We start from the raw sequence: 21,554 nt of genomic DNA on the forward strand, positions 1-21,554 counted from the left end.
ACAAAAAAAAATGCAAAAAACGAAGTTACAGAAGAATCGACCTCAGTTAATGATGTTTATATCGTTAGCTAGAGCTTGAAGAGAGCTTTACATCGACTACTTGAACGTCCCAAACGGATCCTGGAATCACTTTCAACTTTGAGTTTTAATTTTTGCCCTCAAGAACACCCCCAAGAACACTCCTTGATTTTTCTTTTATTTTTTTTTCTGAATTTTTAATAAAATAAAAATAATAAATAAAACAGGAATCAGCTATTTATACTTACAACAAATTATATCCCCAAAATTATTTAAGGTGTTTTTATCCTTTAATTATAATAAGAAGGCCCCAAAATAATAATTATGGGGAATATTTTTAAAAATGATAAAATACAAAATTAATGTCAAAATTCTCCAAAAATTGCGAATAATTCAAAAATACAAAAAATAAAGGGTAGTTAAAATATGAATAATTTTATAAAAATAAAAACATCGATTTTGTGGGGTTTGTCGTCCCGGTGGGTTCCCGGTCCGTTGATTTTTGAAAAATGGAAACGATCCCTAAATTACCAGAAAATCTCGAAAACACGTAAAATACATTCAAACGCACATAAAATCAAATAAAACAGGTATCTTAATAAAGACGCTAATAATTACGCGTCCCGATTGCAGATAAGTTTATATAATTGTAGTTTAAACATATTTTAATCAATCGAAAAAATTTTCTGGCTAGCACAGACGCACACATAACAACTGTAACATCTTATATTATGGTAATAATCACTTTAAATTTATAAAACACACAATATTTATTTGTTTAACATATAATATTCACATAATATTCCCGGTTATTACATAGGAGATTTGTGGCTGATGCTGAATAGCCTTTGTATGAGGGTAGTGAATGTACCAAGTTGGAGTCGATGCTAAAATTGCACAATTGGAAAGCTAGGTTCGGAATTAGTGATAGCGCCTTTAACAATTTGTTGTCTACCGTTGGCTCTCTCCTTCCTAAGGACAATGTGATGCCACCTAATGCATATGAAGCCAAGAAAACCTTATCCGACTTGGGCCTAGAATACATAAAATATCACTCATGTCCAAACAATTGCATACTGTATCGGGTGGTAAATGTTGATGCTTCCGAGTGTCCTAAGTGTCGTTTATCTCGCTGGAAGTTAGGAAAGGATGGTAAAGTAAGGATTAATGTTCCTGCTAAAGTAATGTGGTATTTTCCAATTATACCGAGATTCAAACGGATGTTTAAATCTCCTTCTATATCTGAACTAATGACCTGGCACTCAAAGCAGCAAATAGAAGACGGAAAGATGCGGCATCCAGCCGACTCTCCTTCTTGGAGAAATATCGACTATAGGTGGCCTGCCTTCGGTAGTGATGTAATAAATATTCGTTTGGCATTGTATGCAGATGGTATACACCCACATACTAACGGTCTAACCAATAGATACTCTTGTTGGCCAATAGTATTAGTGACTTATAATCTTCCTCCGTGGTTAGGTATGAAGAGGAAATTTATGATGCTAACAATTTTAGTTTCCGGTCCACATGAGCCTGGCAATGACGTTGACGTATATTTACAGCCTTAATCAATGATTTAAAGAAGTTGTGGGAAGAAGGTGAACCAAATGTTTATGATGCATACACCAAGTCATATTTCACTTTAAAAGCAATTTTATTGTAGACAATAAATGACTTTTGTAACACCCCCAGATCCGGGGTCGGGGATCCGGGTCGTCACGGTCTTTCTTTCCATAATATCACTTCACTTAATTAATAATAAATAACCTTATGCTGTGACCCCACACTAACACACACCACAACCCGTTATAGTCTCAAAGATGAAATTGAAATAAGTACAAGTCTTTGAATCCACAATTTAAAAGTTATTACAACCCAAAATAATTACTTGATAAATTTACAGTTAATTGCCATTATCTGCCACAAGTTATAATTATACATAATTGATTCTCAAAAATAGAATGCCTGATCTACCAATAGATCTACCTCTACAGCTATAGCAGCCACAACATCATCGGGAAGACGCAGGACGCTTCCCACGCGCTTGCGCTGGGTCTGCTGGAGTCTGGCCATCTTTCCTAACTGTTGTTGTGTGATGAAGAAATAAAGCAAGAGTGAGCCTTACAGCTCGCAAGATAATATATAGTGATAACAATAATATAAGTATCTAAATGGATACTTACTAGAATCTTTTATCATGTGTAAGATAATTACTTACTAGATATAAGTAGAAATAAGGGATGAAGTTACCAAATACTTCACTACACTTATATCATATATAAAGCTACTTGAACTACCACTGTTCAAAGTATAATGAGCTTTCAACAGTTCATCACATAGATGAGACTACAAGACAAGATTTGAATAGATTAAATCTTTGAAATATTACTAAAGGAAATGAAGTTATGATATACTTCATTAGGTTCTGATATATATATATATATATATATCCACATATACATCTTCTTTATACATTTCCTGAAAACCTCTGTCATGTAAAGTATGAACAGAGTTTGAAACATCCAATGAATTTTGGAAAGGAAAAGAATTTTGGCATAAACCAGATATCTCGCTGATCAGGCAAAGATACCAATAAGTAACCTTTTCTACTAGTAGATGGACGAATTCCCCACTGGTCATCACCCTGGTCGTAATAGGACCTTATGCTGGACTGCCACTCAGCCACTTATGCATTTGATGGACTCCCACTGAGCCACTTACACTATCATGGACGCCCACTGAGCCCATGTTGCTTATGCCGACTCAATAGATGGACTTACTTCCCGAACGTTGGGTAAGTAATCAATTTATTTACCAAAACTGCAACCTTGTTGCGAATATAAAATACACCACAGAGCCGGATCCCTTAGATTTTTTTTTGAGCGAGTATTCAAGTCCCCTTAAAATGGAAGATCTTGAATTTGAAAACAAGTTTTGGGATCCGCTCTACCTTTTAAATTCATTTTGAAGACTCGAAAACATTTTTTTTAAGAATGTTAAGAGTAATGCTGATTTATAAAATAAATCAGTCCCAATATGAAAGAAATATCTGAATATTATTATTTAAATAATATTCCCATAAAGAATAATTAAGGTAGAAGTTGGAAAACTTATACTTGAAATGAATAGCAAATAATCAAAGATATACTTATACGAAAGTAATATCTTTACTTGAATAATCAAAAATAAGTTTGATTATTGACACCTTATTCTTTAATACAATAAAGAATATTATTAAGTAATAAGCGGAGTCATAATACCTCGAATAAATACTACAAATAATATTCATAAAATAAAGGAGTCATACATCCTCGAATGAATATCCAAGTAATATTCAATAATAATATAAAGGAGTCATACATCCCCAAATGAATATCCAAGTAATATTCAATAATAATATAAAGGAGTCATACATCCTCAAATGAATATCCAAGTAATATTCAATAATAATATAAAGGAGTCATACATCCTCAAATGAATATCCAAGTAATATTCAATAATAATATAAAGGAGTCATAAGCCCTCGAATAAATATTCGAAATAATATTCAATAAATAATATAAAGTTATCGAATAACCCTTATTCGATTACTAGTTTTGAAAACTATAACCATATATATATATAAATATATATATATACATATATACAAAATCTACTCGGGATCCTCGACTCCCGGTTTTAGAAAATGTTTTCACCTTTGGGTCCCTATACTAAGGGTATATGCAACTACTTGCTTATTTCTAGCATAGGTATTATGCAACTATAAACATTGAAATCAACAGATAGATAACCAGATTACGAAACAGACATGCATATATACCATATCAGCATGCTCCAATATATCGCAAAATTTGTTAATAACAATCATGCACTATCACAAGATAATGCATATACATATATTTACATCACAACAACAGTATATCGGGTAGAAAACTTGCCTGAGCGACTTGGGGTGATAAAAGGCTCGGGACGAGTCTGGTAACCTATAAACAACAAGTAAGTTGGAATTAAACCAAAGTCACTTGTAAATCTATACTTTAACTAACTTAGACTCTAACGCTTGTTTTGCGCTTACTGATTCTCTTAAGTCACTCGGGTACCCTCGGCTCCACCATTTTTAATAATTTAACCTTTACGAGTTTTAAGGTGATTCCTTCGCGAGTGTCTTACCAACTGCCTAACACACTTACCATAAATGTTTCATACATTAATTAACCCTTTTTGGTCTTTAACCTATGTTTCAAAGTAAGGCGAGGGGAAAAGTTTCGTTCGCGAAACGCCGTTACTTGAAACAGTCATTTCTCCTAAACCGTGCATCGGAATCGAACGAACTACATATCAAAACGAAGCTTGTAACACGAGCTATCTAGACATGGTAATGGTCATAATCTAGCAGGGGGTTCTCGGGTCCTAATGTTATGCACAAAAATAGTCTAAAGAAAATCGGACGTTACGACGGCTATGTTTACGCGATTTCCCAATTTTAAACCATTCAAAAACCATCCCAATTCAACCTCAAATCAATCATACAACCAACATCCATCCTTATCACATCATAACAGCCCCAAACAATTCAATTTCAACATTTATACTTATGCCTAAGCTTAACTTTAACTATACTTAAGTTCTTTTAATCAAAACAACAAGATTTACCATTCCATTTCAATACCACTTCAACCCAAACTCTAAACCACAAACATTAAGCTACAATATCACCATAATAATCAAAATCATCTTATTAAACATAGGAATCTAGGGTTTGGAGATGATATACCTTCCTTGAAGTGGTGGGAGGAGCTAGGAAGCCTTAAGAAGCTTTGAGAAGTCTTAGGGATGCTTGGATCTTAAAGGAAAACAAGAAAAATTCAAGTCAAAAACCTTGAAAACACTATTCATTATCTTCTTCATTGATTTAATGAAGAAGATTGAGAAAGAATTGATGGCTTAAACTCATGATATAGCCCTAACTATGCATAAGGATGATTAGGGAATTATCTTACCAATTTAGGAGGCTTGGATCTTGAGTTTTGAATTTCTCTCCCTTTGCAATAGTAAAAAGCCGAGAGCTAACTTGCTTGAATGAGGGAATTGATTTTTGTGTTTTGATGAAAATTATTTGCTTGGCTTGGTTGGTTTGATTTTGTTTTTGTTTTAGTTAATTACCTATTTACCCTTGATTTTGTGTGGTTAAAAAGCCACCACATCTCCTTCCTTCCCATGTCATGCCTATGTCATGTTGTGATGTCATCTTTCCCTCCTTGTCCTCTTCTCATTGATTGGGTGACATCACTCTCTCTAATCCCTTTGCTTAACTTCCTAATTGTTTGCCTAATGACCGCTGATCTGCTATACGGTTCGCTTAACTTTCGTTTTCATTTATCGTTTGAAGGATCATACCCGGGATCTTATTACTTAGGTTCCCTTAACCTTTCTCAATACATTATATTCCTTTTTATGATCCTCTATTATAATCCTTTAATTTAAATCCTTTTTATCCTGCTACCTTATACTCAATTCTTTCCGTATCTAGTAGATTTCCGGGAAAAACCAAAGTGTTCGGAATTGGATTCTGGCGATCTTTACATACACTCATATACCATATAGAGTACTAATAAAATCTCAGAATATCCATAATAGAACCCCTACATAGTGTGGCATGAAAAGTTTTCTCATTCAGCTAAAACACTATTCACAAGGGTTACAAAAAGTTCAAAATTTTGGGGGTTATTACAACTTTCCTGCATATGGAAATCTATCCCGATGCGTTGATAAAGGTTATATGTGTTGTCCAGTATGCGCTGATGATACAGTTGCCAAGTATTTAAGCCATAGCAAGAAGATGTGTTACCAAGGCCGTCGGCGTTACTTGGCTAGGAATCATCCATATAGAAAGCAAAATACCGCTTTTAATGGACAACAAGAATTAGGGCAGGCACGCCAACCTCTGTCTGGAGAAGAGGTTTTATTGCAGCAAGATAAAATTGAATTTCAGTTTGGGAAGGAAGTAAGGAAGTCAAAGAAGGTTGATTGTCCAAGGAAGAAAAAGTCATTTTTTTTTAATTAGAATATTCGAAGCTTCACCATGTCCGTCATTGTTTAGATGTCATGCACGTCGAGAAGAACGTGTGTGATAGCTTGATCGACACACTACTAAATATGAAACATAAGTCTAAAGATAGTGAAGCTTCTCGTCTTGACATGATTTACAGGGGGGTTAGGGCTGATCTAGCTCCATAAAAAGGAGAAAAAAAACCTACTTACCCCCTTCGATTTTTAATTTGTCCAAGGAAGAAAAGAAGAAAATGTTGTCATCGTTAATGCACATGAAACTTCCTTATGGACACGCGTCGAACATTAAAAACTGTGTTTCCATGGAAGAATTAAAGATGTTTGGGATGAAGTCCCATGACTGCCACATCTTACTCCAACAACTGCTTCCTATTGCAATTCGTGCGGTACATCCAAAAAAAGTCAGGGTCACCATAATTAGGTTGTGTTTCTTTTTTAATGCTTTGTGCAGCAAAGTTGTAGACGTATTGAAACTAGATAAATTACAATCAGATATAATAGTAACTTTGTGTGAGCTGGAAAAAATCTTTCCTGCATCATTTTTTGATATAATGATACATCTCATAGTGCACTTGGTTCGGAAATTACGGTTATGTGGGCCGGTATTTTATAGATGGATGTATGCATTTGAGAGGTTTAATAAGGTGTTGTTAGTCCCTTAACAATATAGCAAGAATTACAGAAGGGGGGTTGAATGGAATTCTTTATCTTTTTCTTGAAATAAAAATGTTCAACTCGATTATAGATATATCTGTTTTGATTAGCACAATGCGGAATATAAACTATAATGAATCAAAACAAGAGTAATTAAAAACAAGAGTCTTTAAAAACTTTCTGGTGGATTTAAACAATTCCACCAGAGATATATATTAATATATCGAGAGAACTCTATGTGCAGAAATGCTCACAGCTGCTTTTACAAGATAGAACAACTAAGAACACAGAAAATGCTAAAGATAGTGCTTACAAAGATTTCTCTGTGTTTGTTTCTAAGCTCACTTAGTTTTCTTAGTTATTTTATTTGCTACTCTCTTGGTTTATATATATTACCAAGATTACAAAGTCAAAAGAACTAAATAAATATAAAATCTAACAGTCATGATCTTTGCTGCTTTTCATCCTCTATGACCCAGTTAATAGGCTTCCACAGTGTTTGTATCCAATCTCGACGGCTGTGTGTCAGCTTTCACTGTTCAACTGATGTTTGAATCTTGATATTATCATCCGTCGACTTTCAGATCATCCATCGATGACTTACTTGATCATCCGTCGACTGCTATTTTGAACATCCGTTGAAAGTCATTTGATCATCCGTCGAAGCTTTGTTAAGCATCCGTTGATAGCTATTTTGGCACTTGACTTCATTTCACTTATACATAATTACAAGACATTGCTTATGTACGGTTAATCAACCTATTCTGCATATCTAGTTAAAGTCAACATGACTTATATGCTACTACAGATTCTATACAAAGGTGCATACAACACTATGCTACAAACTTATCATTATATAAGCTACTCACTCGATGGATAATAAATTACTCATCCATCGGTACTCAAACTGAGTTACCCGTCGGGACTATAATTCTTATCCGTCGAGTGCTACATTATTTCACTAAGTAAAATCTACTTAGATGTTTTTTTTAGGTAATCATCAAGTGCACAACATATTCACAACAATCTCCCCCAATTTATGTCTACTGGAATTGTAGCCATAAATTAAGAGACACTTGATGATAACAAAACATCCTAAACATATATCTTTAAAGATAAGTAGATAAAACTGAAAGTGCTTCAATTTAAACAAGGTATACAAGGTTTGGCTCACAGTCAATTCAAGATGCTCCTCTAGCCTGAGCAGATTTTTCTAGTTTCTTGAAGGTCTGGATCTTCTTCCAAGCTTTCTGTTGTTTTCTTCAATTTGATTTTGGAGCTGTCTGTGGAATTCTAATTCATCAGATTCTGAGAGATCTAACATTTCTTGCATTTCCAAAAGAGTCTCATTGCTAGAGATACTCAATTGGTCTTCTAGTCTGAAGAATCTTCTCACACCCTTGTCATCCATGAATTCCATCAGCCAGTAGGGCCTTAGATGCACTCTTCTCCCTGTGTATGGGATGATAAGAGTTTTGGGTAGTGCATCTTTGGCTCTAACACTCCTTAGCTCTTCAATCTTCTTCAATACTAATCTTCTTGCAGTTACATTAAACCCAAAGTTTTTCTTGAAGGATGAATAGACTTTGATCAACACAGCTTGGCTTTCTTGAAGTATCCTGTGAAGAGGCCACTGAATCTCCCTTCCTCCTTTGTACTTGAATACCAACCTTTCAGGTAGGTTTCTGTATGCATCAATTGCCCTTACCTCATCCAGCTCCTCCAGATAAAGGTTTAGGTCTGAAAATTCCTTGATGTCACACAAGTACAAGTAGTCTCCCTTGTTGATCTTGGGTTGAGCTTTGACTACTGCCTTGGATTTGAGAGGTGACATCTTCACTTTCTTGACTGCCCTTGATTTTGTCCTTCTTGGCTTGGTGAGAATTGGCAAGTTGAAGTCAGGAATTGGTAATTTATCCCACTCTATTAGCTCATCCTTTGGCACAATAGGCTCTCCATGTATGTTCCTGTAGGGGTCCACCACCCTTATGTCTTCAAATACCACAGAGGGCTTTGATGCTTGAGTTTCAGCTTTAGTGGATTCCATTGGAAATTGATCTTCCAATTCCTTGTTAACAATATCCAACTTTCTTTTTGTTCTTTTAGCCAATTCTTTCTTTCTTGGAGATTTCTTCAGTTCTTCAGTCTTCTTCTTTGATCCAGTAGCTTGAGTTGGTTGAGAGGGAATTTTTTGAGAAGAATTCACAGCCTGTAGCTTGGTCAAGATAGCAAACTGTTCTTTCTTTTGTTTAGACTTCTTTGCATCTAGAGCAGCTTGCCTCTTTTCCTGCTTCAATTTGTCTTTTTCTTCTTCCTTTGCTTGAGCAAATTGTGGATGTCCAGCTACCACACAAATTTCCTTCCCATTTCTGAATATCTTTGCAATTCTCTCTCTTGAGGCTGAATCAGCTGGATCTTTGTAGAGAAGAATAGATCTTGACAGAAGCTTCTTTTCATCAGGCTTGGGTGTCTCATACACAGTATCCATAGGGTTCTTCAAAGATGACTTTGGATAGTTTACCCTTGGTTTAAGAATCATCTCAGCCTTTGTAGTCTTGATGCAGGAAGATTGTCCTTTCTCCAGATAGTTCATGCTCATCTCATTCACATTGATTGGCTTGACAAGAGAGTGATGGATGGCTGACTGATCTGGTTCCTTAACTAATTGAAACTTTTTCTGTATTTCCTCATCAATCTTTTTCCAGTTGACCAGAGTCAACTCTTCTTTATCAGCATCTTTCAAACTTGCTGCTGCTGCATTTATAAGATCTATACCATCTGCAACTGGTGGCTTGGAGATAGTAATTGAAGGTACAATTACTTTGCTGATTTGAACTACAATGTTCTCCCCCTTAGTTGGTCCTTTCTCCCCCTTACTTGATTCTCTCTCCCCCTTTTTGTTATCATCAAGTGAAGGAGTTAGGCCTTGTGATTGAGCCAGTTGCATGAGAAGATTTGTCTGAGTCTGTTGATTTTGAAGAAGTAGGGCCACTGAATTCTTAATAATTTGAACTCTGGTCTCCAGCTTGGCTATCTTCTTTTCAGAATCTGATTCTCTTCTCAACCTTTGTAATAAATCATGCATGATACCATATGGCATTAGTGAATCCAGTTTCTCAGAGTTGTATGTCTTTAAGTCAGCTATCTCCTTTTTCAATTCATCCACACTGATATTTTGTCCGGAGTGTTGGATCTTCATTAAGTGCAAGGAGTCTAGATGAGTTTTAAGGATAGCCTTGGTACCTGCATCTGAAACTTCCTGAAGGGCTTGCTGAATAGCTGTCACTTGTCTTACCAAGGACACCTCAAATTGTCCTGGTGTAAAGTCCTTTGCCCATGCCCATTCATGTAAACTTAAAGCAGAACTTTGGCCTTCAGCTCCCCCTAAGTTCATGCTTCTATTCAAAGAACTAGAGTCATCATCATCAGAATTTACTCCAAATTCTTCAGATGGCTCTCCAGCTTGAGGAGGCATCCTGTTGACAACAGCTTTATCTCTTTGAAGAGATTCTGTGGTGTGCATTAAGTGTAAAGTCTGCTCTGCCTCCACATTGCCCTGAGCAGCCAGCAGTTGATAGGCTGAAACAGGGTGAGTAAAAGTGTCAGCATCCAAGGAAATGTTATTAATTACAGCTTTGTAATGTTGCTGAAATTGTCTTTCCTTTTCAGCATCATCCACAATCATTGACTCACTAGCAATGGCTGGATCCATCCTTATTGCTCCAGTACCTGCTTTTCTCTCATGTTCTCTCTTTTGTTGCATCAGGGTCTCACCCTGGCTCCCCACCCTCACACCCTCACCTTCACCTACTAAGGTGGGACTCCTCTCACTCACTTTTTCCAATCCTGAATGAATCGATTGCTGAGATTCACTCTTTTCCTCTCCTTTTGCCTGGGAGCAACCCAGCCTCTCACTCAATACACTCTCCTCTCTCAGTCCTAAGAGTGATTGTATTACCACCAAATCTTCTGCAGTTGAAATTATTGAAGTTTGAAGTTGTGCAGAGACACTCGACGGATAAATGATATCCGTCGGGTGAGGGGTAAAGCTATCCGACGGATAACTGCTGTTAAGCTTATCCGTCGGGATACAATCACTACTCGACGGATGAGCAATATCCATCGAGAGAGTAGAAATGAATGAGGTGGGAAGAGAACCTATTGTTGACTCTGTGTTGATTGAAGTTATTTGAGGCACATATGTCACAATAGAATCAGAAAGAATTGGCAAGTGAGCCAACAAATCATCTAAAAGATGATGCTCACTTGCACTAGATTTTGTCTTCCCCAACAGAGTTAAAGAAGGGGAATCAGGAATTAAAGTGTTTATCATGTCCACTTCCAGTGAGTTGGTTGGTGAGTATTGTGTTTTAGTGGCTTGTATCAAGAGAGATTTTGGCTGTGACTCCACATTTATTGGAGCCACATCAATCTGAATTTGAGAAGGTGCAGGGACTGTGTCTTTAGCACCAGTTTGCACTAAGTGTGTGTCCTGTGCATCCCCAGTTGTTTTGGATTTCTTCTTTCTAGTGTAAGTTTGGTGTAGGCTTGTGTCCCTAACCCTCTTGGCCTGTGCTCTTGGATGAGAGCTTTGTTCAATAGCCACATCCTTTTGGGAGGATGCAGCTAGAAATGAGCTTCTGTCCTTTTTAAGCACTGCAGTTTGTTGGGAAACTGTAGTGTGGCTAGGCTGGGATTCACTTATCTCTCCAACCTTATCCTTGGGGTTTCTTTGATGTTCACCCCTTCCCTCACCTATATTACCCTCCTTCACACTCCCCTCTTTGTGTTTGGTAGGATTTCAACTGGTACCTTTTGAGAGATACCAGAGGGGGTTTTCTTTGATTTGGATTTAAGAATTGCAGTTGTTTTGGCAGCTTTGGTAGGCAACTGTTTGGTCATTGTCACAGTTGCCATAGCTATGCCTGAAGTCAAAGAAATAGAAGGGATTGGAATAGTTGAGAGTGTAGATGAACTTACCTCACTTACCTGAGGTGCCAGCATTACAGGAAAATAGAACATTGGCACATCCTTGTGATGGTTGGCTCTGTTTAGATCTGCAATGATTCTTCTCTCTTGAACCCAACAAGCTAATTTGTTGGTTGGGTTCTCAAGTACAATCTCTTCACAAAGATGGTTAGCCAAAAGCATAAAAAATCTAGCATAGTAAATATTCTTTCCTCTTTTGGCTAAGTCACCTAGTTTATAACCTAACTCATACACAACCAGATCACTTAAGTTGTAATATTTGTCTGTAACTATCATGTATAGCATGTTAAGCATGGAAATGTTCACAGAATCAAAATTATTGATTTTTCCAGAAAAGACCTTAGTTACTACATTACACAAGTAACTCCATTCCTTCCTAAGACCTAGTCTTCTAATTTCACTTAGTTTTGCAGTAGGAAGTGCATAATGAATAGAATTTAACATATTGACAATATCAGTGTCAGTGTGTGGTACAGTAACATTGTCATCAGGAATCTTGAAACATGCTTTTATGACATCACTATTGATACAGAAAACATTACCTTTGATTGTCAGAGTGATGGTTTTGTCAATAGAGTTGTAGATTGCTGTTGTCCACATCTCCTCAACAACTTCACAATAAATTGTGGGTGATTCCAGCATAGCAAAACTTAACTTGCAGTTCTTCACGAAGTCCATCATCTTATGATAGTCTTCAGATTGCTGAATCCCCTTATTGACCAGGCAGTGAAGTTGTTCTTCTCATAGATGAACCCGGTCTGTGACATGATCTTTACTACGGGTGCCATTGTTAGGGAAGAAAAGCTTGAAGAGAAAGAGGATTTTTGCTTGAGAGAGAATGAATTAAGACAGTTGAATTTGAGAATGATAAAAGAAAATGATTAGAATGACATAGGCTTTTATACTTTGCTCAAACTCAACGGATAAAAATAATAAAGAGAAATAAATTACCCAATACAAACTGCCTAAAATTACCGTTTTAAAATAAACTATAAAAATTCCACCCATTATCCGTCGTGTAATGCTTATAAACTGTAAGTATACTCGATGGATAATGTTCAGGGAATTAACGGTTAAGATTTAGACACTTCGACGGATGAGGATAAAATGTTATCCGTCGAGCTTTAAAATATTCCAGAAAAGTAATTGATCTTTATTTACAATTTGTATATCGACGGATGACTCAACCCGATGGATAATGGTCATCCGTCGAAAGATAAATTTTGACTTAGCCAAAATTTCATCCAAGACTAAAAATCAACTAAATTTCTGGCTCCTTTTCAACTTGCAAGAATAATTCAGATGAATTCAAGAGTAATTAAGCATACCTAACTCACTTACCAACCTAGAAAAGGTGGATTCATCCAGTAGATTGGTAAAAATATCTGCAAGTTGCTTCTCACTTGGAACAAAATGTAACTCTACAGTACCATTCATTACATGTTCCCTTATGAAATGGTACTTGATGTCTATATGCTTTGTCCTTGAATGTTGCACTGGATTTTCAGTGATGACAATTGCACTTGTGTTGTCACAGAAAATAGGAATCCTTTCAACTTGCAAACCATAGTCTAGCAATTGATTTTTCATCCATAAAATATGTGCACAGCAACTGCCAACAGCAATATATTCAGCTTCAGCTGTAGAAGTAGAAACTGAATTTTGCTTTTTACTGAACCAGGACACAAGCTTGTCTCCTAGAAATTGACAGGTTCCTGTTGTGCTTTTTCTATCAATTCTGCAACCTGCATAATCTGCATCTGAATAACCAGTTAGATCAAAACCAGAATCTCTAGGATACCAAATGCCAAGGTTTGGTGTTCCTTTGAGATATCTGAAAATTCTTTTAATAGCTATCAAATGAGACTCTCTAGGATCAGCCTGAAATCTAGCACACAAACATGTAGCAAACATTATATCTGGCCTACTGGCTGTTAAGTATAGAAGTGAGCCAACCATGCCTCTATAACTTGAAATATCCACAGACTTTTCAGTAGTGTTTAGTTCAAGCTTAGTTGCAGTGGCCATGGGAGTTTTTGCAGATGTGCAATCCATCAGATCAAACTTCTTTAAAAGATCAAAAATATATTTAGTTTGACTAATGAATATTCCATCACTAACTTTCTTAACTTGTAAACCAAGAAAGTAAGTTAGTTCTCCCATCATACTCATTTCATACTTGCTTTGCATCAGTTTGGCAAACTTTTTACAAAGTTTTTCATCTGTAGAGCCAAAAATAATATCATCTACATAAATTTGAACAAGTATGCTAGAGCCATTCACATTTCTGAAAAATAAAGTTTTATCTACAGTACCTCTTGTGAAGTGATTTTCCAAAAGGAACTTTGATAAAGTGTCATACCAGGCTCTAGGTGCTTGCTTCAGTCCATAAAGTGCTTTCAATAGATAGTAGACATACTTTGGGAAATTTGGATCTTCAAAGCCAGGAGGTTGACTTACATACACTTCTTCCTCCAAATCTCCATTCAGAAAGGCACTTTTGACATCCATTTGATAGACTTTGAAATTGGCATGGGCTGCATAGGCTAAGAAGATTCTGATGGCTTCAAGTCTTGCAACAGGAGCAAATGTTTCATCAAAATCTATCCCTTCTTGTTGACAATAGCCTTTAGCAACCAATCTTGCTTTGTTCCTTACTACTATGCCATTTTCATCCATCTTGTTTCTGAATACCCATTTGGTGCCTATTGGATTCTTTCTTTTAGGCTTGGGTACCAGCTTCCATACTTTATTCCTTTCAAATTGGTTTAGCTCCTCCTGCATGGCTAAAATCTAATCAGGATCTAATAAGGCTTCTTCTACCTTCTTTGGTTCTTCCTTAGACAGGAAGCTGCTGTATAGACATTCTTCTTGAGTTGCTTTCCTGGTTTGAACTCTGGAAGAAACATCACCATTAATCAGTTCAAAGGGGTGATCTTTTGTCCATTTCCTTGGTTGAGGTAGATTAGCCCTAGATGAAGAGACCTCAATGTTGTCTTGATGTGTGATTGAGTTTTGATTGCTAGAAACTCCCCCTGAGTTTGTGGATCTTTGATTTGAAGATGGGGTGCTTTCTATGGGTGATCTGCCTTGACTTCCTGCTCCTTTTGATAACCCGACGGATGGTGAATTTTGAGTACCGACGGATGAGGCAGGTTGTCTCCCGACGGATAATACAGATTGCCTTCCGAGGGATGAAGCATTATGTAACTCGACGGATGTTGAGTTTTGTGCTTCATTTGTAGTAAATTTGTCTGCATTATCCTTAGACACTGTTTCTTGATCACTTTCATCATCACTTTCTTCACTGACCATCTCAACATTGTCGAATTTGAGGCTCTCATGGTAATCTCCATCTTTTAGTCCTTCAATCTTTTTATCATCAAACACAACAGGTATAGATTCAACAACAATGTTGGTTCTTAGATTGTAGATTCTATATGCTTTACCAACAGCATATCCAACAAAAATTCCTTCATCTGCTTTAGCATCAAACTTCCCATTTTGATCAGTTTGATTTCTCAGAATATAGCATTTACAGCCAAAGACATGAAGAAAGTTCAGAGTTGGCTTCTTGTTCTTGAACAATTGATAAGGTGTCTTGCATTTTGCTTGATTAATCAGAGAGATGTTCTGAGTGTAGCATACAGTGTTTACAGCTTCAGCCCAGAAATATGTTGGTAATTTTGATTCTTCAAGCATTGTCCTTGCAGCTTCAATAAGAGATCTATTCTTTCTTTCCACTACTCCATTCTGTTGTGGAGTCCTTGCTGCTGAAAACTCATGCAGGATCCCATTTTCCTCACAGAATGCTCTCATGACATAGTTCTTGAACTCAGTTCCATTGTCACTCCTGATTCTTCTAACTTTGAAATCAGGATGATTGTTAACTTGCCTTATGTGATTGATGATGATTTCACTAGCTTCATCTTTGGACTTTAGGAAATAGGTCCAAGAGAACTTTGAGAAATCATCTACAATTACTAGGCAAAATCTTTTCTTTGAGATTGACAAAACATTGACTGGTCCAAACAAATCCATGTGAAGCAGTTGCAGAGGTTCTTCAATTTCTAAATCAAGTTTCTTCCTGAATGATGCTTTAATTGGCTTCCCTTTTTGGCAGGCATCACACAGTCCATCCTTTGTAAACTCCACCAGAGGAATGCCTCTAACTAGCTCTTTCATTACCAGCTCATTCATGGTCTTGAAGTTCAAATGGGATAGCTTCTTGTGCCATAGCCAACTTTCATCTTGACTTGCTTTACTGAGAAGACAAGTTACAGATTCAGCTTTATTTGAGTTGAAGTCAGCTAGATACACATTTCCTCTTCTCACACCAGTAAGAACCACTTTGTTGTTTTGATTATTAATCACAACACAGGTTTCTTTGTTGAAGGTTACTGAGTTGCCTTTATCACAAAGCTGGCTGATACTCGACAGATTGTGTTTGAGACCATCCACTAAGGCAACCTCTTCAATGATGACATTGTCCTTTGAAATCAAGCCATATCCCACAGTATAACCTTTGCTGTCATCTCCAAAAGTGATACTTGGGCCAGCTCTCTCTTCAAACTCTGTGAGCAGGGTAGAATCACCAGTCATGTGTCTTGAACAACCACTATCCAAGTACCAAAGATTCCTTCTGTTTCCCTGCACACATCAAAATCAAATCAAGTTGATTTTGGTACCCAAGTTTCCTTGGGTCCTGCCTTGTTAGCTTTCTTCTTCTGTTTCTTAGGTTTTAACTCATTTAACTTAGGAATTTTAAATATTCTTCCTTAGTCATATGGGTTGGGCCTTTGAAACCACTAGGTGCTACAGAATTATTATGCATATTATGGCTAGCAGGAAATGGCATGCTTGGTGCAAACATATTGTTCCAGTAAGGCATGCTAAATGGCATTTGAGGCATATTGTATGCAGCATAATATGGATTAGGTGCAAATGGCATATTAGCAAACTGTGCATTCATGTTCTGTGTAGGCATAGCATTAACAGGCATAGGAGGCATGGCATTCATGTTAGAGAATTGAGGCTGAACAGACATGGGAGTAGGCATGGCAGATTTGCAATTAACAGACAAATGATGTACACTACCACATTTGACACAGATTTTTCTAGGAGCATATTTGTCAGGTGTGTAGTTGTTATGTTTGTTAATCCCTACTTTACCATTCCTATTGTTTTTCCTTTTAGTTTCTGTTTTTACCTCTATCTTCTCAAGTCTGTCACTCAACTGTTTGACAGTCATGTGACCAACATTAGTCTTCTTCCCTTTCTTGGCTTGACTTGACTCCCCTGAAACAAAGTTCTCGGAAACAGACCCATACTTTTCATTAAGCTTGGTTAATTTGGCTTTACTAATGGGTTTGTTCACAGCCGACGGATGAGGATTTTTATCATTCGATGGATAACACATTTTGTTATCCGACGGATAGTCCTCATCATCCGTCGAGTCTACATCTGTCAGCAATCCATCTACCAAAATAGGTTCTAGTTTCTCCTTATTCTTTTTCCAGGCTTCATCACAAAAGGACTCAATTCCTTGAACCTTGGTGATTTGAGCATGAACATCTCTGGATGTTTTCCATGCTTTAATCACCTCCTGTTCACGATCGAGCTGCTTCTTTAAAATTTCTTCCTTTTTCAAGGACTCAGTTAATTCCTCCTTAGCAATTCTACACTCAATTTTTAGTTTCTCAAACTCAACAAACTGAGACTCAAGCACATTATTCCTCTCACTCAAAAACAAGTTGTTTTCTTTGATTTTAGCATTTTCTTTAGTGAGGGACTTAAGTGTAACACGCAAATGATACAATTCTGTAGACATGTCATTTATTGCATCATTACACTCAGCTTTAGATAAATGTGCAAGGTTTGTAGTAATTACCTGATTGCTTGAGGAACTTGTCTCTGTTTCATCAGACTTGGCCATAAGGGCTAGATTGACATAGCTGATCTCCTCATCTTCATCCAAACTATCAGCTGCCCAGTCATTCTCTTGTGTAATAAAAGCCCTTTCCTTCTGTTTGAGTAGATCAAAGTATTTTTGCTTATAATCCACAGACTCAAATCTCTTCTTACTAGAATCTGACTTTCTACACTCATTTACAAAATGCCCTGCCAAGCCACATTTGAAACACTTGAATTTTGACTTATCCACCATGTTTCTATTTGGCTTGGCAGCTCCAAAGTTCTTCTTGAACTTGAGCTTGGCAAATCTTCTTGAAAGGAATGCTAGGTGCTCATCAATGTCCTCCATGTCATCTTGACTCAAAGAATCTTCACTTTCTGCAGCTAGCCCTTTACCCTTGCTTTCACAGGCCTTTGAAGTTGATTCCACAGCTTCCATCTTCACTTCCTTCTCCTTTTCCAATCCAGCAACTAGTGCAATGGATCCTCCTTTCTTCTTTCCTCTCTCCATTCTTTCATCCTGCTCTATTTCAAGCTCATAGGTCTTCAGAATGCCATACAGTCTCTCCAAAGTAAACTCCTTATAATCTTGTGAGTTTCTCAATGAGACTGTCATTGGTTTCCATTCCTTTGGAAGAGATCTGAGAAATTTCAGATTGGAGTCTTTAGTCTGATAGACTCTTCCATGCAATTTAAGAGCATTTAGTAGCTTTTGGAATCTACTAAAAATGTCAGTGAGTGACTCACTTTCTTCATTGTGAAAATGCTCATATTGCTGAATCAGGAGCTGCATTTTATTTTCTCTTACTTGCTCAGTACCATCACAGATTATCTGTATTGTGTCCCAAACTTCCTTGGCAGTCTTGCAGTTGATGATGTTATCAAACATATCTGCATCAACTCCATTGAACAAAATGTTCATGGCCTTTTTATCTTTCCTGACTTGTTCAAGATCAGGATCAGACCATTCATGCCTTGGCTTTGGAACTGATGGTTCATTTCCTGTTGCAGCTCTCATTGGAGCATGAGGGCCTCTTTCTATGCAGTCCACATAGGCCTCATCTTGAGAAAGCATATGAAGATGCATCTTTACCTTCCAATGATGGTAATTATCTTTATCCAGAAAAGGAATCTTGATTCCAACATCTTTCTTGTTCATCTTGCTGAATTGTTTTGATCTTTAAACTCTTTGTAGATTAAGAGCTAGCTCTGATACCAATTGTTAGTCCCTTAACAATATAGCAAGAATTACAGAAGGGGGGTTGAATGGAATTTTTTATCTTTTTCTTGAAATAAAAATGTTCAACTCGATTATAGATATATCTGTTTTGATTAGCACAATGCGGAATATAAACTTTAATGAATCAAAACAAGAGTAATTAAAAACAAGAGTCTTTAAAAACTTTCTGGTGGATTTAAACAATTCCACCAGAGATATATATTAATATATCGAGAGAACTCTGTGTGCAGAAATGCTCACAGCTGCTTTTACAAGATAGAACAACTAAGAACACAGGAAATGCTAAAGATAGTGCTTACAAAGATTTCTCTGTGTTTGTTTCTAAGCTCACTTAGTTTTTTTAGTTATTTTATTTGCTACTCTCTTGGTTTATATATATTACCAAGATTACAAAGTCAAAAGAACTGAATAAATATAAAATCTAACAGTCTTGATCTTTGCTGCTTTTCGTCCTCTATGACCCAGTTAATAGGCTTCCACAGTGTTTGTATCCAATCTCGACGGCTTTGTGTCAGCTTTCACTGTTCAACTGATGTTTGAATCTTGATATTATCATCCATCGACTTTCAGATCATCCGTCGATGACTTACTTGATCATCCGTCGACTGCTATTTTGAACATCCGTTGAAAGTCATTTGATCATCCGTCAAAGCTTTGTTAAGCATCCGTTGATAGCTATTTTGGCACTTGACTTCATTTCACTTATACAGAATTACAAGACATTGCTTATGTACAGTTAATAAACCTATTCTACATATCTAGTTAAAGTCAACATGACTTATATGCTACTACAAATTCTATACAAAGGTGCATACAACACTGTGCTACAAACTTATCATTATATAAGCTACTCACTCGATGGATAATAAATTACTCATCACTGAGTTATCCGTCGGGACTATAATTCTTATCCGTCGAGTGCTACATTATTTCACCAAGTAAAATCTACTTAGATGTTTTGTTTAGGTAATCATCAAGTGCACAACATATTCACAACAGGTGTTGAAGAGTTACGTACGCAACCGTTATTACCCCGAAGGCTGTATAGCTGAATGCTATCTTGGAGAAGAATCAGTAGAATTCTGCCAAGAGTTTGTCAATCAAGCTTGCACCACTGCTGGTCTTCGTAAAGATGAAGGTAAGTTAAGTGGTCCATTATCTGTTGTGACAATAAAATCAGTCAAAGAAAAAGAGTGGGATGAAGCTCATTTACATGTTCTTCTAAACAACGTTGAAGTCCAGCCATATATTTTGTAAGAATTTATTAATTTTGTGGCTGTTCAATTAATATATAAATTATATATTTACTGGCTAGTTAATGATTATATAATTTCTGTTAGAATGCATAAGGAGTATCTAGAGGGAATCCATCAAGGAAAAAAGAAAAGTGTTCATGGGCTCTTGAGAGAGCACAATCGCCTTTTTGCCGATTGGTTTCTAGAAAAAGTTAGTATTTTTATAGTTTCATTTGTGCCTAATTTATTTGCTTTGTAGTAATATGGAATTTAGAAGTATTTTTGTTTCTGAAAATGTGTAGGTTGGTAGTGAAATGGTGGAGAATCCTGGAGGAGTTTCAGAGACAATAAGATGGATAGCCGAAAAACCATCATTTTCAGTTTTGACTTATGAAGCTTATCTAGTAGACGGGGTCCGATACTTTACAAAAGAGCGAGACAGTGTGAGGGTTGTTCAAAATAGTGGAGTGTCTTTAGTTGCTAAAACTGTCCAAGTGTCTAGCGCTAAAGATTTGAACCCCGTAGAAAGTGACTTGACATTTTACGGTGTTATCTTAGAAATATGGGAGCTAGATTATCATGCATTCAAAGCCCCATTATTTTTATGTAATTGGGCAGATAATGACAAGGGAATTAAGGTGGATGATCTTGGGTTCACACTTGTCGATCTAAGTCGACAAGGCCCCAAGAGAGATAAATATGTGTCTATGGATCAAGTAAAGCAAGTTTATTATATTGAAGATCCGGTGGATGCCAAGTGGTCCATTGTATTAACCTCTACAACTCGAGACTACCAAGATGTGTATAACGGCGATGATTTAGGAGACACAACCATGGAAAATCCCCCATTCTGCTGCCAAATTCCTATATGTGATGTCGGTGAAGATGTTGAAAAAAATATTAGAGAAAATATTAAGGGCACTTGGGTTAAGAAGTGACAATATTATTTGAATTCATGTATTTGTTAATTCTGTGATGAGACTATTGTAATGTTACAATATTATTGAATTTCCTTTTTATTTGAATCGTGTAAATTAAATCTGTTATAGCTTTATGACTGTGAAAATATTATTTGTAGTCATGTATCTCCTTTTTTATAACTGTTTAGCATTGTTTATGCCTAATGATATTATTTGAATTTTCGTTTGTTTATGACTGTTTATGAATGCATAGTCACCGTGTCTAACTGTTTATAACTGTTTATGTACGCATACTTCACTAGTTTAGTCATGACTGTTTATAACTATATATATATGCTTGTGACTAATGAAATATATGTTTCATTTTCAGATTGAAAAAGATAGATGGCAAATAAAAAACAAAAATCTAAAGTACAATTCCAAGAAGGCCCTAACAAGTCAGATGAGGAGGTGGATAAAAGCTTGGAGCCGGAAACAGAACCTCAAGATGAAACATAACCTCAAGATGAAAATGTG

The 21,554-nt window shown here is 36.5% G+C and overlaps 1 protein-coding gene across 1 annotated transcript; it reads left to right on the forward strand.

The window, feature by feature from the left end:
• Positions 1 to 902: 902 nt before the first annotated feature.
• On the forward strand, positions 903 to 21,056 carry LOC141696201 (uncharacterized). Its single transcript, XM_074500380.1, has 5 exons — positions 903 to 1,410; positions 1,498 to 1,568; positions 19,883 to 20,136; positions 20,224 to 20,329; positions 20,421 to 21,056. Exons 1-5 carry the CDS (start codon positions 903 to 905, stop codon positions 21,054 to 21,056), a joined length of 1,575 nt encoding a protein of 524 aa, XP_074356481.1.
• Positions 21,057 to 21,554: the final 498 nt, after the last annotated feature.

This window comes from Apium graveolens, chromosome 2 (assembly GCF_009905375.1).
Source record: "Apium graveolens cultivar Ventura chromosome 2, ASM990537v1, whole genome shotgun sequence".
Classification (NCBI taxonomy): Eukaryota; Viridiplantae; Streptophyta; class Magnoliopsida; order Apiales; family Apiaceae; genus Apium; species Apium graveolens.

Excerpts from the sequence above, each read along its gene's own strand:
- LOC141696201 (XM_074500380.1), top strand. The coding sequence starts at position 903 with ATGCTAAAATTGCACAATTGGAAAGCTAGGTTCGGAATTAGTGATAGC. Across the intron at positions 1,411-1,497 it reads TTTGGCATTGTATGCAGATG|GTATGAAGAGGAAATTTATG; the intron begins GTATACACCCAC and ends CTCCGTGGTTAG. Across the intron at positions 20,330-20,420 it reads CCGATTGGTTTCTAGAAAAA|GTTGGTAGTGAAATGGTGGA; the intron begins GTTAGTATTTTT and ends GAAAATGTGTAG.